This window comes from Rattus rattus, chromosome 11, assembly GCF_011064425.1.
Source record: "Rattus rattus isolate New Zealand chromosome 11, Rrattus_CSIRO_v1, whole genome shotgun sequence".
Lineage (NCBI taxonomy): Eukaryota > Metazoa > Chordata > Mammalia > Rodentia > Muridae > Rattus > Rattus rattus.
This window is the reverse complement of record NC_046164.1, coordinates 70,048,444-70,063,114: the sequence shown is the minus strand read 5'-3', so window position 1 is coordinate 70,063,114 and position 14,671 is coordinate 70,048,444. Positions and strand designations below refer to the sequence as shown.

The 14,671-nt window shown below is 53.3% G+C and overlaps 1 protein-coding gene across 4 annotated transcripts in view; it reads left to right on the top strand.

The window, feature by feature from the left end:
• Positions 1 to 14,671, top strand: part of Rgs12 (regulator of G protein signaling 12) — a 92,515-nt gene that overhangs the window by 74,460 nt on the left and 3,384 nt on the right. For 3 of the 4 annotated variants that reach the window (XM_032916291.1, XM_032916293.1, XM_032916292.1), the window contains 10 exons: positions 475 to 654; positions 912 to 1,065; positions 2,129 to 2,205; positions 3,617 to 3,811; positions 4,073 to 4,146; positions 4,610 to 4,736; positions 6,156 to 6,252; positions 7,697 to 7,776; positions 8,147 to 8,300; positions 9,571 to 10,134. In XM_032916291.1, coding sequence (XP_032772182.1) covers positions 475 to 654; positions 912 to 1,065; positions 2,129 to 2,205; positions 3,617 to 3,811; positions 4,073 to 4,146; positions 4,610 to 4,736; positions 6,156 to 6,252; positions 7,697 to 7,776; positions 8,147 to 8,300; positions 9,571 to 10,134 — 1,702 coding nt within the window. Of the gene's footprint in view, positions 1 to 474; positions 655 to 911; positions 1,066 to 2,128; positions 2,206 to 3,616; positions 3,812 to 4,072; positions 4,147 to 4,609; positions 4,737 to 6,155; positions 6,253 to 7,696; positions 7,777 to 8,146; positions 8,301 to 9,570; positions 11,198 to 14,671 lie in introns of those variants that run through there. The other variant, XM_032916294.1, reaches the window with a different exon arrangement.

The following is a 14,671-nucleotide window of genomic DNA, read 5'->3' as shown; positions in this document are numbered from 1 at the left end:
CATGGAGCCCTGTTTCCATGTCTGTGTCTTAATTCTGGAAGAGCATGTGATCTGACCCATCCAGAACACACTCCCTGCCCTGCCAGCTGCTGTGCCACGAGGTTGCAGGAATTGGCTGAAAACTAAGCAGATCCTTCCAGGCCTCACCTTGAGACCGCTGCCTTCCAAGTCCTTAGGAAATGAAGACCTGCTAAGGGTGCAGCCACAGTCTGTCTGCCTGCCTTTCAGGCTGTGCATAACCCCTATGACTCTGCTCCCCAGAGTGGCAAAGGAGAGGGAGGCTGCTGAGTGTGACCAGAAGGATCCCTGGAGAGTTAATTAACATCAGAACGCTCTGGGGCCCAAGGGATGGTTAGCAGGAATGACATCCTTCCAAAATGCCACTCGCTCATGGGTACAGATCTCCTGTACCACCTAGGGCCTACGGAGTTCCCATTCCTTCTGTAACTATACTGCATGGCATCTGCCCCACAGATTTTCAACCTGATGAAGTTTGACAGCTATACTCGCTTTCTGAAATCCCAGCTGTACCAAGAATGCGTCCTGGCAGAGGTGGAGGGGCGTACCCTCCCGGACTCCCAGCAGGTCCCCAGCAGCCCAGCTTCCAAGCACAGCATCAGCTCTGACCACTCCAATGTATCCACACCGAAAAAGGTGCTGGGCCAGCCCTTGTGGGGGTGAGAGGAAGGCTGTGTGCACCCATCCCTTCACCAGCTGAGGTCGGGCATGTAGGACAGATACTCTCAAGCCCTTCCCTGGCCCCCTAACCCTGGCTACCTCAGTGGTGAAAGAGGGGACTGTGCCCTTGACCCACTGAAGGATCTACATTATTCCTCAGAATCCTTACTCATAGAGCTCTGTGTGGGGCTCCTTGAGTGTCTGTCTTAACTGGTGTTTCTTTTTGGTGACAGTTAAGTGGAAAATCAAAATCAGGACGATCCCTGAATGAAGATGTTGGGGAAGAGGATAGTGAGAAAAAGCGCAAAGGGGCCTTTTTCTCTTGGTCAAGGAGCAGGAGCACGGGGCGTTCCCAGAAGAAGAAGGACCATGGTGATCATGCCCATGGTATGTGGATGCAGACCATGCGTTGTGGGAGGGAGCTGGGCTGCCATGGTGATGTGAGAGACCGTGGTAGGCAGGCAGAGACGCAGCGCAGCTATCTGGAGGGATGAGGGAATGTCACCAACCCTGGGAATGCAGCAGAGTTGGGGATGAGTCAGCCTGTGAAGTAGGTCTACTCCAAAACCTTCTGGAAACTCCTTGAAGCAGGGTGTCTGGCTGACTGGGCTCCTTTTCTTCCTGCTAGGAGAGTAACAGGTGCTTCAGTAGAAAGCTTGGAAACCAGAATCAAGCCAATAGAAACAAACACAAATGTGCTATTCCTGTGGCCAGGCACGGTTTGATACCTGTGCCCATGAATGCGCATCAGCCATTGCGTTGGTGGGTGGGCACTGGGGGATGGGGAGTGTGTCCTGTGCAGACCTCTCATACCTGGAAGACTTGCAGAGTCATCTGTAGAGGGCTTCAGACACTCTTGTCTGATCCAGGGTCTATAGATGCCCGAGAAGCTACTTGTTCAGAGTAGGTCACCAGATCCAGGAGTGTGAATGTCAGTCTGACTTGGGATAAAACAGTGTTTGGTCCTTACGTGGTATGTAGGCCAGCCTAGATCATGGTTAGAAAACCTTAGTGAGATGGACTTTTGGCTCTCATGGGATTTGTGAGGAGGAAGAAGATGGGCAACGGATCACAGGTAAAATGAGCAGCTGGTCACAGGAAGAGTCTTCTTCAGACCCAAATCATGGCTCAAATGAAGACACGGGGACACGAGCCTGGGCTGCACAGCACTGTCCCCTGCTCTCTAGTGCCTGGCAATGCCTCAAGTCCTACAGGGCCCCCACAGTGACCTCCTTGGTGGCCCCGACCTTGACCTCTGCTGTGAGGGAGTTGTTTGACTAAACCCCAGTGGAACAGGTGGTGCAGGGAAGGGCCTCTCATGTTTTGCTGTCTCTCTGTCCTTCCTGTATTATGTCTTTCCATCTGAGGGGTGAGATAGGGGTTCTACGAGTGAGTGAAGGCATGTGAAGCCGTGGCTTCTGACTCACCCCAGTCATTCCCTTCTTTCAAGATGCCCTTCATGCCAATGGAGGCCTCTGTCGTCGCGAGTCCCAAGGCTCTGTCTCTTCTGCGGGGAGCCTAGACCTGGTGAGTGGCCACCTCCCTTCATTCCAGGAGTCACAGGCCACACCTACCAACTGGTAAACGAAGCCTGGCTCATTGACGACCCAGCGTGTGTTTCATAAACAGTGCCGAGATTGGATACCATCCCTGGGTTCCCAGTCCAGGACCCTAGGGCAGTGAGGGGGTAGATGGGGAGGGTACTGCGCACATAAGGAGTATAATTAGCTTGGAGATTATTTCTTAAGTCCCTTTGTTCTGTGTAGTTCATATTTTTGAACTCCCACTAAGAGAACACAGTATGCTTTGAAGTGGGGCTTTTGTCTTCTAACGGTGGCTCAGACCTCCTGTTGACTTTAACATTCCAGTGTTTGTGTCTGCTTTGGGCTCTTAGGAGCTGGCCCCTCCTACTGCAGAGCGAGGCGTAGCCCTGCAGGTCTCTTCAGGGCACCCTGCTTGCCCTGCTCCTTGCTAATCTGCCGTGAGGGGAACTGGGTAGAATTTAAGACTTGCTACTCTGTCAACCATTGCCTGATAAGAATTTTTAGGAAACGTTGGTTGTCAGTACTGTGACGTCTGAAACTATCCATCAACAATTAACATTAGCATGGGTGATTATTTCTCCTTTCATTACTCCAGCTATCCTGTCAAGGCCACCATGGGTCAGTTGCTCATCGCTGCCCAGTACCCCAGCTTAGTGTTGGAAAACATGAAGTGTCTGTCCTTGTGTGTCCAGGGTGGTGCTCCTGTGCCTGGGCGGGCCTTACTTGGGCCTCCAGTGCCTCACAGCTCACAGATAACTATGGGTCTATGGCACTGGGGCCAGCAGGACCATGTTTTTGTCGCCATCCAGTGGCCAGCCTAGGTTCCTCCCCATGTGACGGGGAAACTAGGATGAGAACTGGCTCTGCCACTTCTACAGTCGCTCCATGGGAGGAGCCACAGTGATTCAGGAGTCCTTGGCCATTTCTGCATCCAGTCCCCACCTCCCAGCCAGGTTTCTGAAGTAACGAGGCTTTTCAGACAGCTCTGAGATGGCTGTAAGGCAGGTCTCACAGGCCTGTGCCCTGAGGGTCAGGACAGCTTGCAGACCTTAGGCAGCTCATCGTCACAACCTCAGACTGCAGCGGTGAGGTGGACTCAGCACAGAGGTATGCTGGGTAATCCATCCGGCAGGACAGCAGCCATGCTTCGTTTGTGAGCCATATAGTTACCATAGTTGAGAGAGGCCATTACCTTCCCTCACCCTTTCCTCACATCCTACCACACCATCAGCTCTGGGGTCAGGGGATGCCCTGTGGTGGCTTCTGAATTTCTGTGTATGTGGAACGGCATGGGGGACAGGCAGATTATTGGGCACATGAGACTAGGCTGTCTGAACCTTCCTCAGGAGAGTCCCTGACCTCCAGACACTGACACATGTCTTCCTATCCTACAGTCAGAGGCCTGTAGGACCTCAGCACTCGAGAGAGATAAGGCTGCCAAACACTGCTGTGTCCACCTCCCAGACGGGACATCCTGTGTGGTTGCTGTCAAGTCCGGGTTTTCCATCAAAGAGATCCTGTCTGGATTGTGTGAACGGCATGGCATCAATGGGGCTGCTGTGGACCTCTTCCTGGTGGGCGGAGACAAGGTACTGTGTCGCAGCTCTGTCTGCTTCCCCCATCCTTGTTGGTGCTCCACTCCTGACACCACCACTACCACCTCCTGCCCCTGAAGCAGAGCAGCTGCAAGTGGAACTCCCAGGGGTTGGGGGGTGCATGGCAGCACACCCCAGTGTCTAGAGGGTGCCGGTCGGGCTAATTTTGAACTGCTCTTTTGTTCTTGCAGCTGTGTGCTGTTACATGTCAAGCCCACATGCTCCCACGTTAACTCTGGTGTCTTTGTTCCTCAGCCTCTGGTGCTGCATCAGGACAGCAGCATCCTGGCCACCAGGGACCTACGCTTGGAAAAGCGTACTTTGTTTCGGTAAGAAAACAGCATACAGGTTTCTGGAGACTTCCAAAACCTCCACAGTTTGAGCCTCAGGACTTCTAGTTCCTGCTAATCTCTTTACCCAATGAGCATGTACTTGTCCCATGTCAGGCCATAAAAGAATGTCAGTGCCCCACCAGACTCTTGACAACGGGGCAGGCACCACATGTGGGCTGTGTAGCCCCAACATCATGGTGGGGAAAGAGGCGGGAGTCTCTACCTAGAGGACTTCAGGCAGACGCCTGACTGCTCAGTCCTTCATCATGGCAGCCCTGGACCCAGTTGTAGGTCTCAGGAGGGTGTCATAGACCCCTCCACATGCGGGAGACTGCTCCTTCCACGGGGCTGTGTCACTGGGGTCCCCAAGCTGCCAAATCCTGTTCTGTTAAGGAGATTCTAGAGACGTGCTGGAGCCAGAACTGGATCTTTTGTGAATATCTCCCTGCCCTACCTCCAGGCTGGATCTCGTTCCAATTAACCGGTCAGTGGGACTCAAGGCCAAGCCCACCAAGCCAGTCACGGAAGTGTTGCGGCCCGTGGTGGCCAAGTACGGCCTGGACCTGGGTAGCCTGCTGGTGAGGCTGGTGAGTGTCATTTGGAGTTGTCCTTTCATACCTCAGTCCCACATCCCATTTCATGTCACCGTCCTGCCTAGGTTAGGACAGCGCCCGCCTCTGCCGCCTGTTTTCTCTCTCTCGTTTATTTGCACAGTATTCATTATAGGAGAGGTTGATATCTGCTTCAGGTGAACCAGACCGAAGCAGTGAGCACCCTGAAGCATCTCCGTGGTTTTCAGGTGTGACAAGAAAACAGCACAGCCAGCACGTGGTGTGCAGTTTGCCAGGGCACAGGTACACTGTCACTGTCACCTACACTGACAGACCAGCAGTTCCACATGCACTTGCACACTGGGCTTTGGAGTGAGGAAGGGGATAGCAGGCCTTTCCGGTTCCTTTCCAGTCTCCGTGGGCCAGTAGCTAGGATGGGGCTCTGGCCTTGAAGCAGTGTGACTCATGTGACTTGGGGCTAGCATCTCCCAGGGCTTCCTCATCCACTACAGCCAAGCTCCTTGATATTTTGTTTGTTTGTTTGTTTTTTGAGACAAAGTTTCTCTGGGTAGAAACAGAGGATGTAGGCCGCCCCAGCACTTGCTGTGTGGGTCAGGCTGACCTTGAACTCAGAGACATACCCACCTCCACCTCCGAGTACCAGGATTAAAGGTGTGTGCCACTAGCCCAGCCCACCCTTGGATCACAGGCATACATCACTATACTGGGATGTGATTTCTAGTATGCTTACATTTTTGATTTTTCCTGAAGTTGTCCTCAGAATTGTTTAAGAGCTCTGAAGTGAACCAGAGGAGCCTACGTAATCATTCACAGGCTCTAGCTTCCGGCGTAACTTGATCCCACTTCCCCTTGTGGGCTCCAGTTTAGAGAAATCTGCCTACAGAGACCAACCCGGCCTGGCATCCAGGGTGTATGCTCTCTCCTCCTCCTCCTTGAAGTGGAGGAGCAGACTGCCTAAGAGAGGGCAGATCGTCGGAGCACTCTCGAGCACCAGGCCACTCACATCCTAGAGCTAAGATTGCTTCCTGCACCCCGCCTTTAGAGTTCCCCTCAGAGCAGTTCAGGGATCAACACGGTGGTTTTAGGCTGGCCATCATGGAGACTATGAGCAGTGTTCAAGCAGAAGCCAGATGAAGAAGTTATTGAGTGTTGACACATGCATACTGACCTTTTCTCTGGGGCTCAGGAGTCCCCAGTTTGCCCTTGGATGTTCTGCCTCTCCTTTGAGTGACCTTTGAAAGACCTGCTTCACCAGCTTCTAAGGGTTCCATATTCCCACAGGTCAGCCAGGCTGGGTGACCTGACCCTGGGGCCAGCTGGATTGAGTTTCCATTAAGCCTGGGTTATTACTACTGTCAGTGGCTGGATTAAAAACAACTATTCCAGAAAGTTCCAATCTGGGTAAATGATTGAGTGCATCCTCTCTGCCTCTAGAGTGGGGAGAAGGAGCCCCTGGACCTTGGTGCCCCTATATCAAGTCTGGATGGACAGCGGGTCATCCTAGAGGAGAGGGATCCTTCTAGAGGGAAAGGTAAGGTTGCAGCCCCCAGCCGCCAGCACCCCAGCCTGCCACTCAGTTGCCCAGTAGTTGTCTTATAACCACACCGTGGACGGATGGAGCTGGCAGCCTGGTGGGGCCTCACATGGCAGTTTACCCCATATTTGCTCAGCTTCGTCTCCCCTGGCTGTAGAGAGAGGGATGTTTATGTGGCAGAAAGTACTAGAAGGTGCTCTTTTCGTTAGAAGCTCATGTTGATACAAAGCAGGGACCTGTTCTGGGTCTCCTGTCTTTAATCCAGTGCCCTGTCTGAGATTCGCCTCTCCAGATGAAATAGGAAGTGAAGACAGTGGTGGGCATGATCCTGTCCAGCAGGAACTAGTAGGCGCTGGGCTCAGCATCAGGCCACTCTGAAGTCATATGTGGGGCCGAGTGGACCACACATCTCTGTGTCATCCAGTTCCTCATCGGCCTCAGTCCTGACCTGCGTCAGTCCTAGCCAAAGCTTCTCATACCTCCACATGGAGGCCCCCTTACCTCCAAAGCCTCAGTGGCCCCTATTATGCAGGGCACTAGCACAGGAAGCCTGTGAGAGAGGCACTTCTGTCCTATGACCCCTATGACCCCATAGTACTTGACCAGGTCAGGAGAGGACTTTCTAGAAGCGCTGAGGAGGTGTGATCTGGGTGGAGGTTCTTTATAGAAAGTTGCTGCAGGTAACTGTAGGTTTCTCCCAGGGCTTCTGCCCAAATGACTCCTGAGGGTTTATGTGAGTGGAACCCCTGTGGCCTAGGATGGAGCACACACAGGTCCCCCTCCACCCAGGTAACTTAGCAGGGATGGGTCTGTGGCCCGGGCACAGCTACTCCAGTCCCTATCTGTTTTCATCTCCTTACAGAAAAGCCTTTCCCTTCCTTGGTCACCGTTCACTCTAGAAAATGCTGCACCTTGGCTCTAGACTGGGCAGGCTGAGCACCATCTGCGCAGCTTCCACAGGGCAGGCACCAGCTCTGCTGGGTGGGTTCTCAGCAGCTTCCTCCAGGGCTGGCACGTAGACTCTGTGTGCAAGCGAGTTTGCAGGGAAGCTGCAGACCTACAGGGTGCTGTGAGCTGGAATCCTAGTGAGCCAGGCAGTGGTCTTCAGGCTCATTGCCATAGGAGCCAGCTACACACTGACGGGGACAAAGGCAGGACGTAATGTCAGATTCCAAAGGAGTACATGTAGCACATGGTATGTGGCATGAGTTTTTCAATACCGGCTTCCCGGTGTCCCGGAAAATGTACAGATCTCTTCATATCCCTCTGCCCTCTCCAGCTGCATCAGGTGGACAGCAGGAAACTTAGGCTCTGGCCTGTGTGTGCATGTTAGATAAGGGAGAAGAGAGAGGGCCTTTGCTCTCACAGAACACGCCAAATTGTGTTTATTGTTCAGAGGGCACTGTGAACTTCTGGTCATAAGCTTGTCTCATGTGTTTAGTGTCCACAGACAAACAGAAAGGTGCTCCTGTCAAACAAAGCTCAGCTGTGAACTCCAGCCCCAGAAACCACTCGGCTATGGTAATTCCCTTTATGCCTGCCCCATGCTGTCACTGCCCCTTTCCCGTGGTGTCCACCTCTTGGGGATCCTTGTGCCTGTTGTCGCCCATTTGGCTGACTGAGAGTCTACTCAGGATTGTGGGTATTTCTCCTGCTGTCCCTTTGGGGTTCAGTCCCCACCTTACTATGAGCTGCCAGCCTTTGGCTTTCTTTGTCCTGGGTGGGTGGGTGAGCCATAAACGTTGTTATGTTAATTTATTATCGGGATTGATTTTCGAAGTGCGTCTAGACTCACTGTTGCTGTCTGGGCCCCCAGGGCCTTCCCCATTCTGATGAGTGATATGTTACGTGTGCTGACATGCAGTAGAACTTGACTTTCCTTCTGATGCAGGGAGAGGAGAGAACACTAGGCAAGTCTAACTCTATTAAAATAAGAGGAGAAAATGGAAAAAGTGCTAGGGATCCCCGGCTTTCAAAGAGAGAAGAATCTATTGCAAAGATTGGGAAAAAAAAATATCAGAAAATTAATTTGGACGAAGCAGAGGGTATGTGTACTTTTTAAAACTTCCGTGTTTTCCAGTAAATGCAAAGAACCGTCCTTAAACCTGCTCTGCCCTGTCATAACCTGGTCCTTGTTGCACCAACACTGTCGGCATAACTTCACTAAACCCCCATAGTGAGCTGAAAGCCACCGGGCCCACCGGCCACCAGCAGTCCTGGCTGTGCTTTTAGCCAATTCCCTTCTCACAAACCCCAGATCCTGACATGAGCTGGGGCCCAGCTTGGGTGGGGGCAGGAGCCAGGTGTGAGGGAGGAGGGCGAAGTCCTAGGCCCGAGAAGGCTGTAGATTTACTGAGCTATGTTGACCATAGAGGCTGGAGAAAGGCCTGATCTGCCCTGGTCCAGGATTTATTTCTGTAGGAAGTCCTTGGGACTTGGAGGCTGTAAGAGTGGAATGTTTCCCTTAACCCTGGAACCTTTTCAGAGCAGAGCCATCTAAGGTCTCCCTTGGGCTTTCTGAACACTAAGCAGATGTGAACTGTCCATTGCGAGAAGTGTGCATTTCTGAGAACCACTAATGTTGAGGGTGCTGGACTCCATATGGATCACAGGCAGCCATTAGGGTAGTTGAGCAATTTCAGATCCCTGAAGTATGAATGGTGAACCCAAGTCACGTTAAACAGAACCTGGTGGCAGGAAAAGGCTCTGGAGCCAGCATGAGGGAGCCAGGCTGCTGCTGGGCCCACAGTGCCCATTCTGGCTCACAGGCTGGGGTGCTGAAGGTAGGTCAGGGGGGCACTTCCTGCCTCCTTCCCCTTAGCCCCAAGGCAATGAACGTGGGAGCTGTGTGGCTCTCAGGCCCCTCTGATGCTCCCAGCTAAGACTTCGCCTCAGCCTTCCACAGCTAGCCGTGCATCGGAGTCTCTGCAGTGCAGCTGGGCCCTAGCTCTGTCATCCCCACCTCAGCCATCACTTACACCTCAGCCTCATCTGGGCCCGGGTTCATAGAGCTCCGCGTATGAGCAAAATACATGCCAGAGTTCTAGCAGCATCATACTGAGTTCTAGCCAGTGTGTCACCTACTAAGTAGAGGGGTGTTGTCAGGCCCAGGCCTGAGTGATCTTCAGGGGGACTGGCAGCCAGACATTGGCCTCAGCTCAGTGGGTAAAGTAGTGTAATGGACCTCATACCCCTGCTGGCTGCAGGTAGCAGCTCAAGGCAGCAGAAGCCCCTGGTAAGAGCAAGCGATCAGTGGAGGCATGCTTGCATCTGTGAGTCTCTCAAATATGGTCATTGTGGGTTTTCTTCCAATAGAGTTTTTTGAGCTCATTTCCAAAGCTCAGAGCAACAGAGCCGATGACCAGCGTGGGCTGCTAAGAAAGGAAGACCTGGTACTGCCTGAGTTTCTTCGCTTACCTCCTGGTTCCTCAGAACTTGCCCTGTCCAGCCCACCCCCGGTCAAGGGCTTTAGCAAGAGAGCGGTTACAGGCCATGGCCAGGAGGGAGCAGTTCAGACAGAGGAGAGCTACAGCGACAGCCCAGCTACCAGCCCTGCCTCAGCCCAGAGCCCCTGCTCAGCCTACAGCCCCGGCTCTGCCCACAGCCCTGGCTCCGCCCACAGCACCCCTGGGCCTCCTGGGACCACCCAACCTGGAGAGAAGCCTACAAAGCCCTCCTGCATCTCCACAGTTAAAGAGGGCACTACACAGGCCTGGAGGAGGCTATCACCAGAACTGGAGGCCAGGGGCATCCAGACTGTGGAGGAGGAGCAGGTGGCTGACCTGACCCTGATGGGGGAGGGGGACATCAGCAGCCCCAACAGCACGCTGCTACCACCACCACCCCTACCCCAAGACACACCAGGACCTACAAGACCAGGTACCTCCAGGTTCTGACTCTACACCCTCGATCTGTCCGCTAACTGCCCATGGCCTGCTCCACTCCATGTTAATAAAGGGAACACTGAGGCAGGCAGCCCCTGCTTTACTTCTGTGCTTTGACATGTCCTGAGAGACAGCCTCCTCTCTCATATTTATGGGGCCTCCTTTGCCTTTTCTGAAAGGGAAGCAGGTGGCAGCCAAGGCTCAGTGTCCCAGGGAGAGGGTCACTGAGGCTCAGATAGACAGGCCACGTTGAGCTGGTCCTGTGAAGGTGCCATGGGAATGGTGACCCACATCCAGTGACTCCTTGTGAAGGCTCGGGTCTCTGAGTGTGGATCTCACCTTTAAAACCTGCTTGCTGCCACTTTAGTGTTTTAGACTCAAGATGGAAAAAGAAAATAGTATTTGTTTTGAGCAAATCAGCAAGGGTCCCATGCTGACAAGGATCAGGCTGTCAGGGTCAGCCTCTCTATCCAGCCAGGACTTGCTGCCTGCCCTCCATAGGCAAGCCTTGCACTTGCACTAGGCAGTGTTCACTGGCTGGCCTCAACGGTGTCCAGGCATTTCTCTTAGTGGAAGCATGAAGTCCAGTGTGTGTGGATGCGAGCAGTGTGAGCGAGTGGTAGGGATGCTACTCTTGTCCCACCTAAGACACTCCCCATCCCACACGGGTGACAGGGCTCCCGCGTGCTCAGTGTCCTCACAGTGACAGTGATGAGCCTTTCAGTGCATGCTGCCTGTTGTTCCTGTCTAAGCCTTGGCTGTGATATGCAGCAGGCAATGTGGGTGCTCTGGGTCCTGCTTCCTGGGCCTGGCGGTGTCGGGCCTCATGCATGTTTCATGTACTCTCACACACCATGGGCTGGACTTCACAGCCCCACCCGTGGGGATACACTCGATGAGGAGGCACAGGCGCCATGAAGCGGCCCTGCGTGCATGCTTGGGCACCTCTGTCAGGCCACACCCTTCTTTCTGCTCCTTTGTAGCTGCCTGTTTACAGTTCTACCTGTGTTCTGACTCTGTTCTTCCAAGAGAAATAAACTCTAGAGCTCATCACTGGACTGGCTGAAACTCCTTTCTTCTTCATTTGAGGGTGGGTTTTTCTCTTTAGGATTAAAGTACAGATGTATTTCTTTCTATATCTTAACCATTTTGAAGAAATTAAGTAGATTTATCTTAAACAACCTTTTAAAAACTGATTGATTGGAATCTGTGTATGTGTGTTTTGTCTACATATTTGTATGTGTTCTACATATGTGTCTGGGGCTCCCAGAGCACAGAGGAGGGTGTCAGATCCCCCAGAACTGGAGTTAGAAATGGCTGGGAGCTGCCATAGGGATGCTGGGACCAAACCCAAGTTCTCTGAAAGAGCAGCAGCTTACCCACTGGGCCACCTCTCCAGTCCCAGATACCCTAAATTTCAAGAGACCATCCACTTTACAAAGTCCTCTCACATGCCTGCTACACACAGCTTTGTGACAAGAGCACCAAGGGGCAAGTTTAAAGTGGGACTAGAATTGTCCCTGCCAACTCTGCCTCTGGCAGGATCTTCCTCACCGCAGGCCCGTGGTCTGCACAGCTGCCTCCTTCTACCCTTGCCTGGGCACTTCTGCCGCAGGAGAGGCGAGTAGACCAGAGGTCCTGAGGTTGGTTCCTCAAGCCCCGCTCCTCTCTCAGGGAGGGCTGTGGAGTCTCTTTCTCTCTCACTGTCTGGCAGCTCAGATATTGGTGCCATATCTGCAGTGTTAGTCACTGCTGCAGAAACCCAGGCTATGTCATTTACCCACTGGGCACATGGACAGTGGCACCTAGTATGGGTGCCTGGCCATGTGGCCTTGGCTGGCATATCCTGGATGTGTTAGTGGGAGAGCGGGGTGGTACTAGAAAATGAGTCTCTGGTGCCCAAGGAGATAGGGATATAGGGTGAGCTTGTCCTACAAGAGATGACAGTAGGAGAGGGACTGGGTGTGAGGGCACACGGAGGATGGGGTGGAAGGCTTTGGCTATAGTACATTGGTTGTGGCTCTCACCAGCCCATCCCTAGCCTCACTAGAGGGCTTAGGTGCTAATAACTTTTCCCATTTTCTAGAGGCTGTAATCCCAGCATGGCTCCACTGTTAGCTTGCTTTCCAAACACTCCAGTTTGTGTCCCTGTGCCAGCCATCACAGGGCTTCTCTGTGTGGGCAAGTGCCTCATTGAATAAGGAGCACCCTCATATGCCCATATTAGGGTCCTTTCTGGGTCTCTAAGCAAGGGTGGGGCCAACTGACTGCCACTTACAGCTGTCAGGGTTCGAAGGCCCCACATCCTCCCAGCTACTCTCACTAATTCTGTGAGAGAGGTTTTAGGGTTATGTTGGCCACCTCAGCCCCATGATCCAGTGGGAAAGGCATTGAAGAGTGGTTACTGACATTCTAGACACATTGATATGTGTGTTCGTGTGTGTATAAGTGCCTCTATGAAATTATCTCGTGTATATTTGTGTCTTGATATAGGAACCAAAATATCCAAGTTCCTTCATGATAGGGAAAAGCAGATGAGTGTCCCCAGCCTGGGAGAACTTCCTTCTCAGCCCTCTTGGCGGGACACTCTTTTTTATTCTACAAAGGCATTACAAGGGGTGCAGGGGCCTGGAGGCCAAGCAGGAAGTTCCTGCAGACAAGTTTGGGGATTGTCGCTCACAGTTGTGTGAGCTGTTTTGACACTCGTTCCTGCCCACTGTTCTGGTATTGTCTATTTGCTGGCCTGCCGACTTGCTGGGGGCTTGAAGAGGGCCTCTGGATGGAGTGGCAGTATGGGTCAGCACTTGGTCAGCTGTGCATCTCTCCACATCCTGAGAGGGTGTGGACTTCTGCCCTGAAGACACTTTGTTTCAAAGAGGAAAGAAGCTTTGCAGAAGTGAGCTTGTGGTGATGGGGTCTGAGGTGTAAGCCACAGAGCAGTCTCCTGCTCTGACCACGGCCAGAGCCCCACCCCCAACTCAGCACATAGCCAGCCGTAGTGTGGAGCCTAGGAGGGGTGGTCTGGTTCTCTCCAGGGACAGGGTCTTCAGCTGCCCTTCTCTTCACCATGGCTAGATTTGGTGTCACTGACCCACCTGCTCTACGGTCCCTTCCTCTGCCTTGCCTCATCCTCACCCTCTGGCCAGTTGACAGCACAGCCACTGGATGCCAGGCTAAGGACAGATCAGTAAATTGTCCCAGCCCTGGAAGGCCTGGTTCGTGAAGCGGGCTCTCAAGGAATACAAGCTTCAGGGCCGAGCCATGAGCCCTTATGGAAGGGGCCTCCACAGCCATCCAGGGTCTTGTTGCGTCAAGGTGGCTGTCTAGAGGCTGCCAGCTCAGTTCCCCCTGCAGATCTTCACCTTCCTGCTTACCCATCCAGAGGTGGCTGAGGCTTGGGACAGAGTCTTGTGACAGTTCATTGCCCTGGAGGTAAAGATATCGTGACTGCTGCCCTGTGGTCAGAGCCAGTGTGTGTCAGGCTTATCTGCTCACCCCAGCCTGGGGCTTGCTTCCCCAGCCCTGCATGGTGTCACACTTCCTGAGCTTGGAGTGAGGGTGCACAGCCTTGCCGGACTCAAGTTCTACCCAAGGCTGTTGGCAGGAGGCATTTCTTCCTTGGCAAGTTCCATCCAATTCTGTCCCCAAGCTCCCCAGAGCACCTCTCATGTCCTCAACGAACTTGTCCCCTGGAAGCCCAGCCCTCATGAGGCATAGACACAGCCCAGAGTACATCACTCCTGGACCTGACACTCGTTTGCTAAGTTACCCGGGAAGCCCTGTCAGGGCCATTCCATAGCACATCTGGTACCTGGCCTTGTCCAGTGGCTGGTCTCAAGAATATCTCAGGTCTCGGTTGCGGCCCCAAGGTCCTGTACCTGTTGTACTACTCCAGACTCCAGGCCTGAGACCCAGTGGCCTCACCTTCCAGCTGTGCTGACTTCTCCCTCCTTATCCTGATCTGCCCCATCCCATCCCATCCAGCACAGGCCCTCCCTAGCCAGCCTTGCTAGGTGCCATCCTCTGGACTCCCCACTTCCTGTTCCCTGCCTTGTACCAGTGCCCCCCACCCCAGCCAAAAGGTGAGCATGAGCCCAAAACCCAGGAAGTGTTTGTAGAGGAAGGCACTGTAATCTAGCCCAGCTAGACCCTGAGCTGGGGTCTTTGTGATGACCAGAGGTCATGAGCCAGAAGCAAGGCCAAGTCCCTCTCATGAGGAGCAGGGATTAGCAGGCCCCTGTAGGAAGGAATCTGTGGAACGGCCAGGATGGGGCCCTGGCCCCAGTCCTCTTTGCTGTCTCCCTCTAGGTTTTCCTGTGTTCATGGTTCACCAGTGCCTGAGTCTGTGTCTCCTCCTTTCTAGGATCATCTGGGGACCTTGGTAGGAGGCATTGGGACCAGATGGTGCACACAGTCCTGAGAGCATAGGGACATAGCTCAGGGCAGTCCCCACACTGTGGAGATAGAAAGGGAAGAGGGATAGGTAACTAGGGCTGGACCCTGAGAGTGGGCTTACATCAACCTCACTTAGC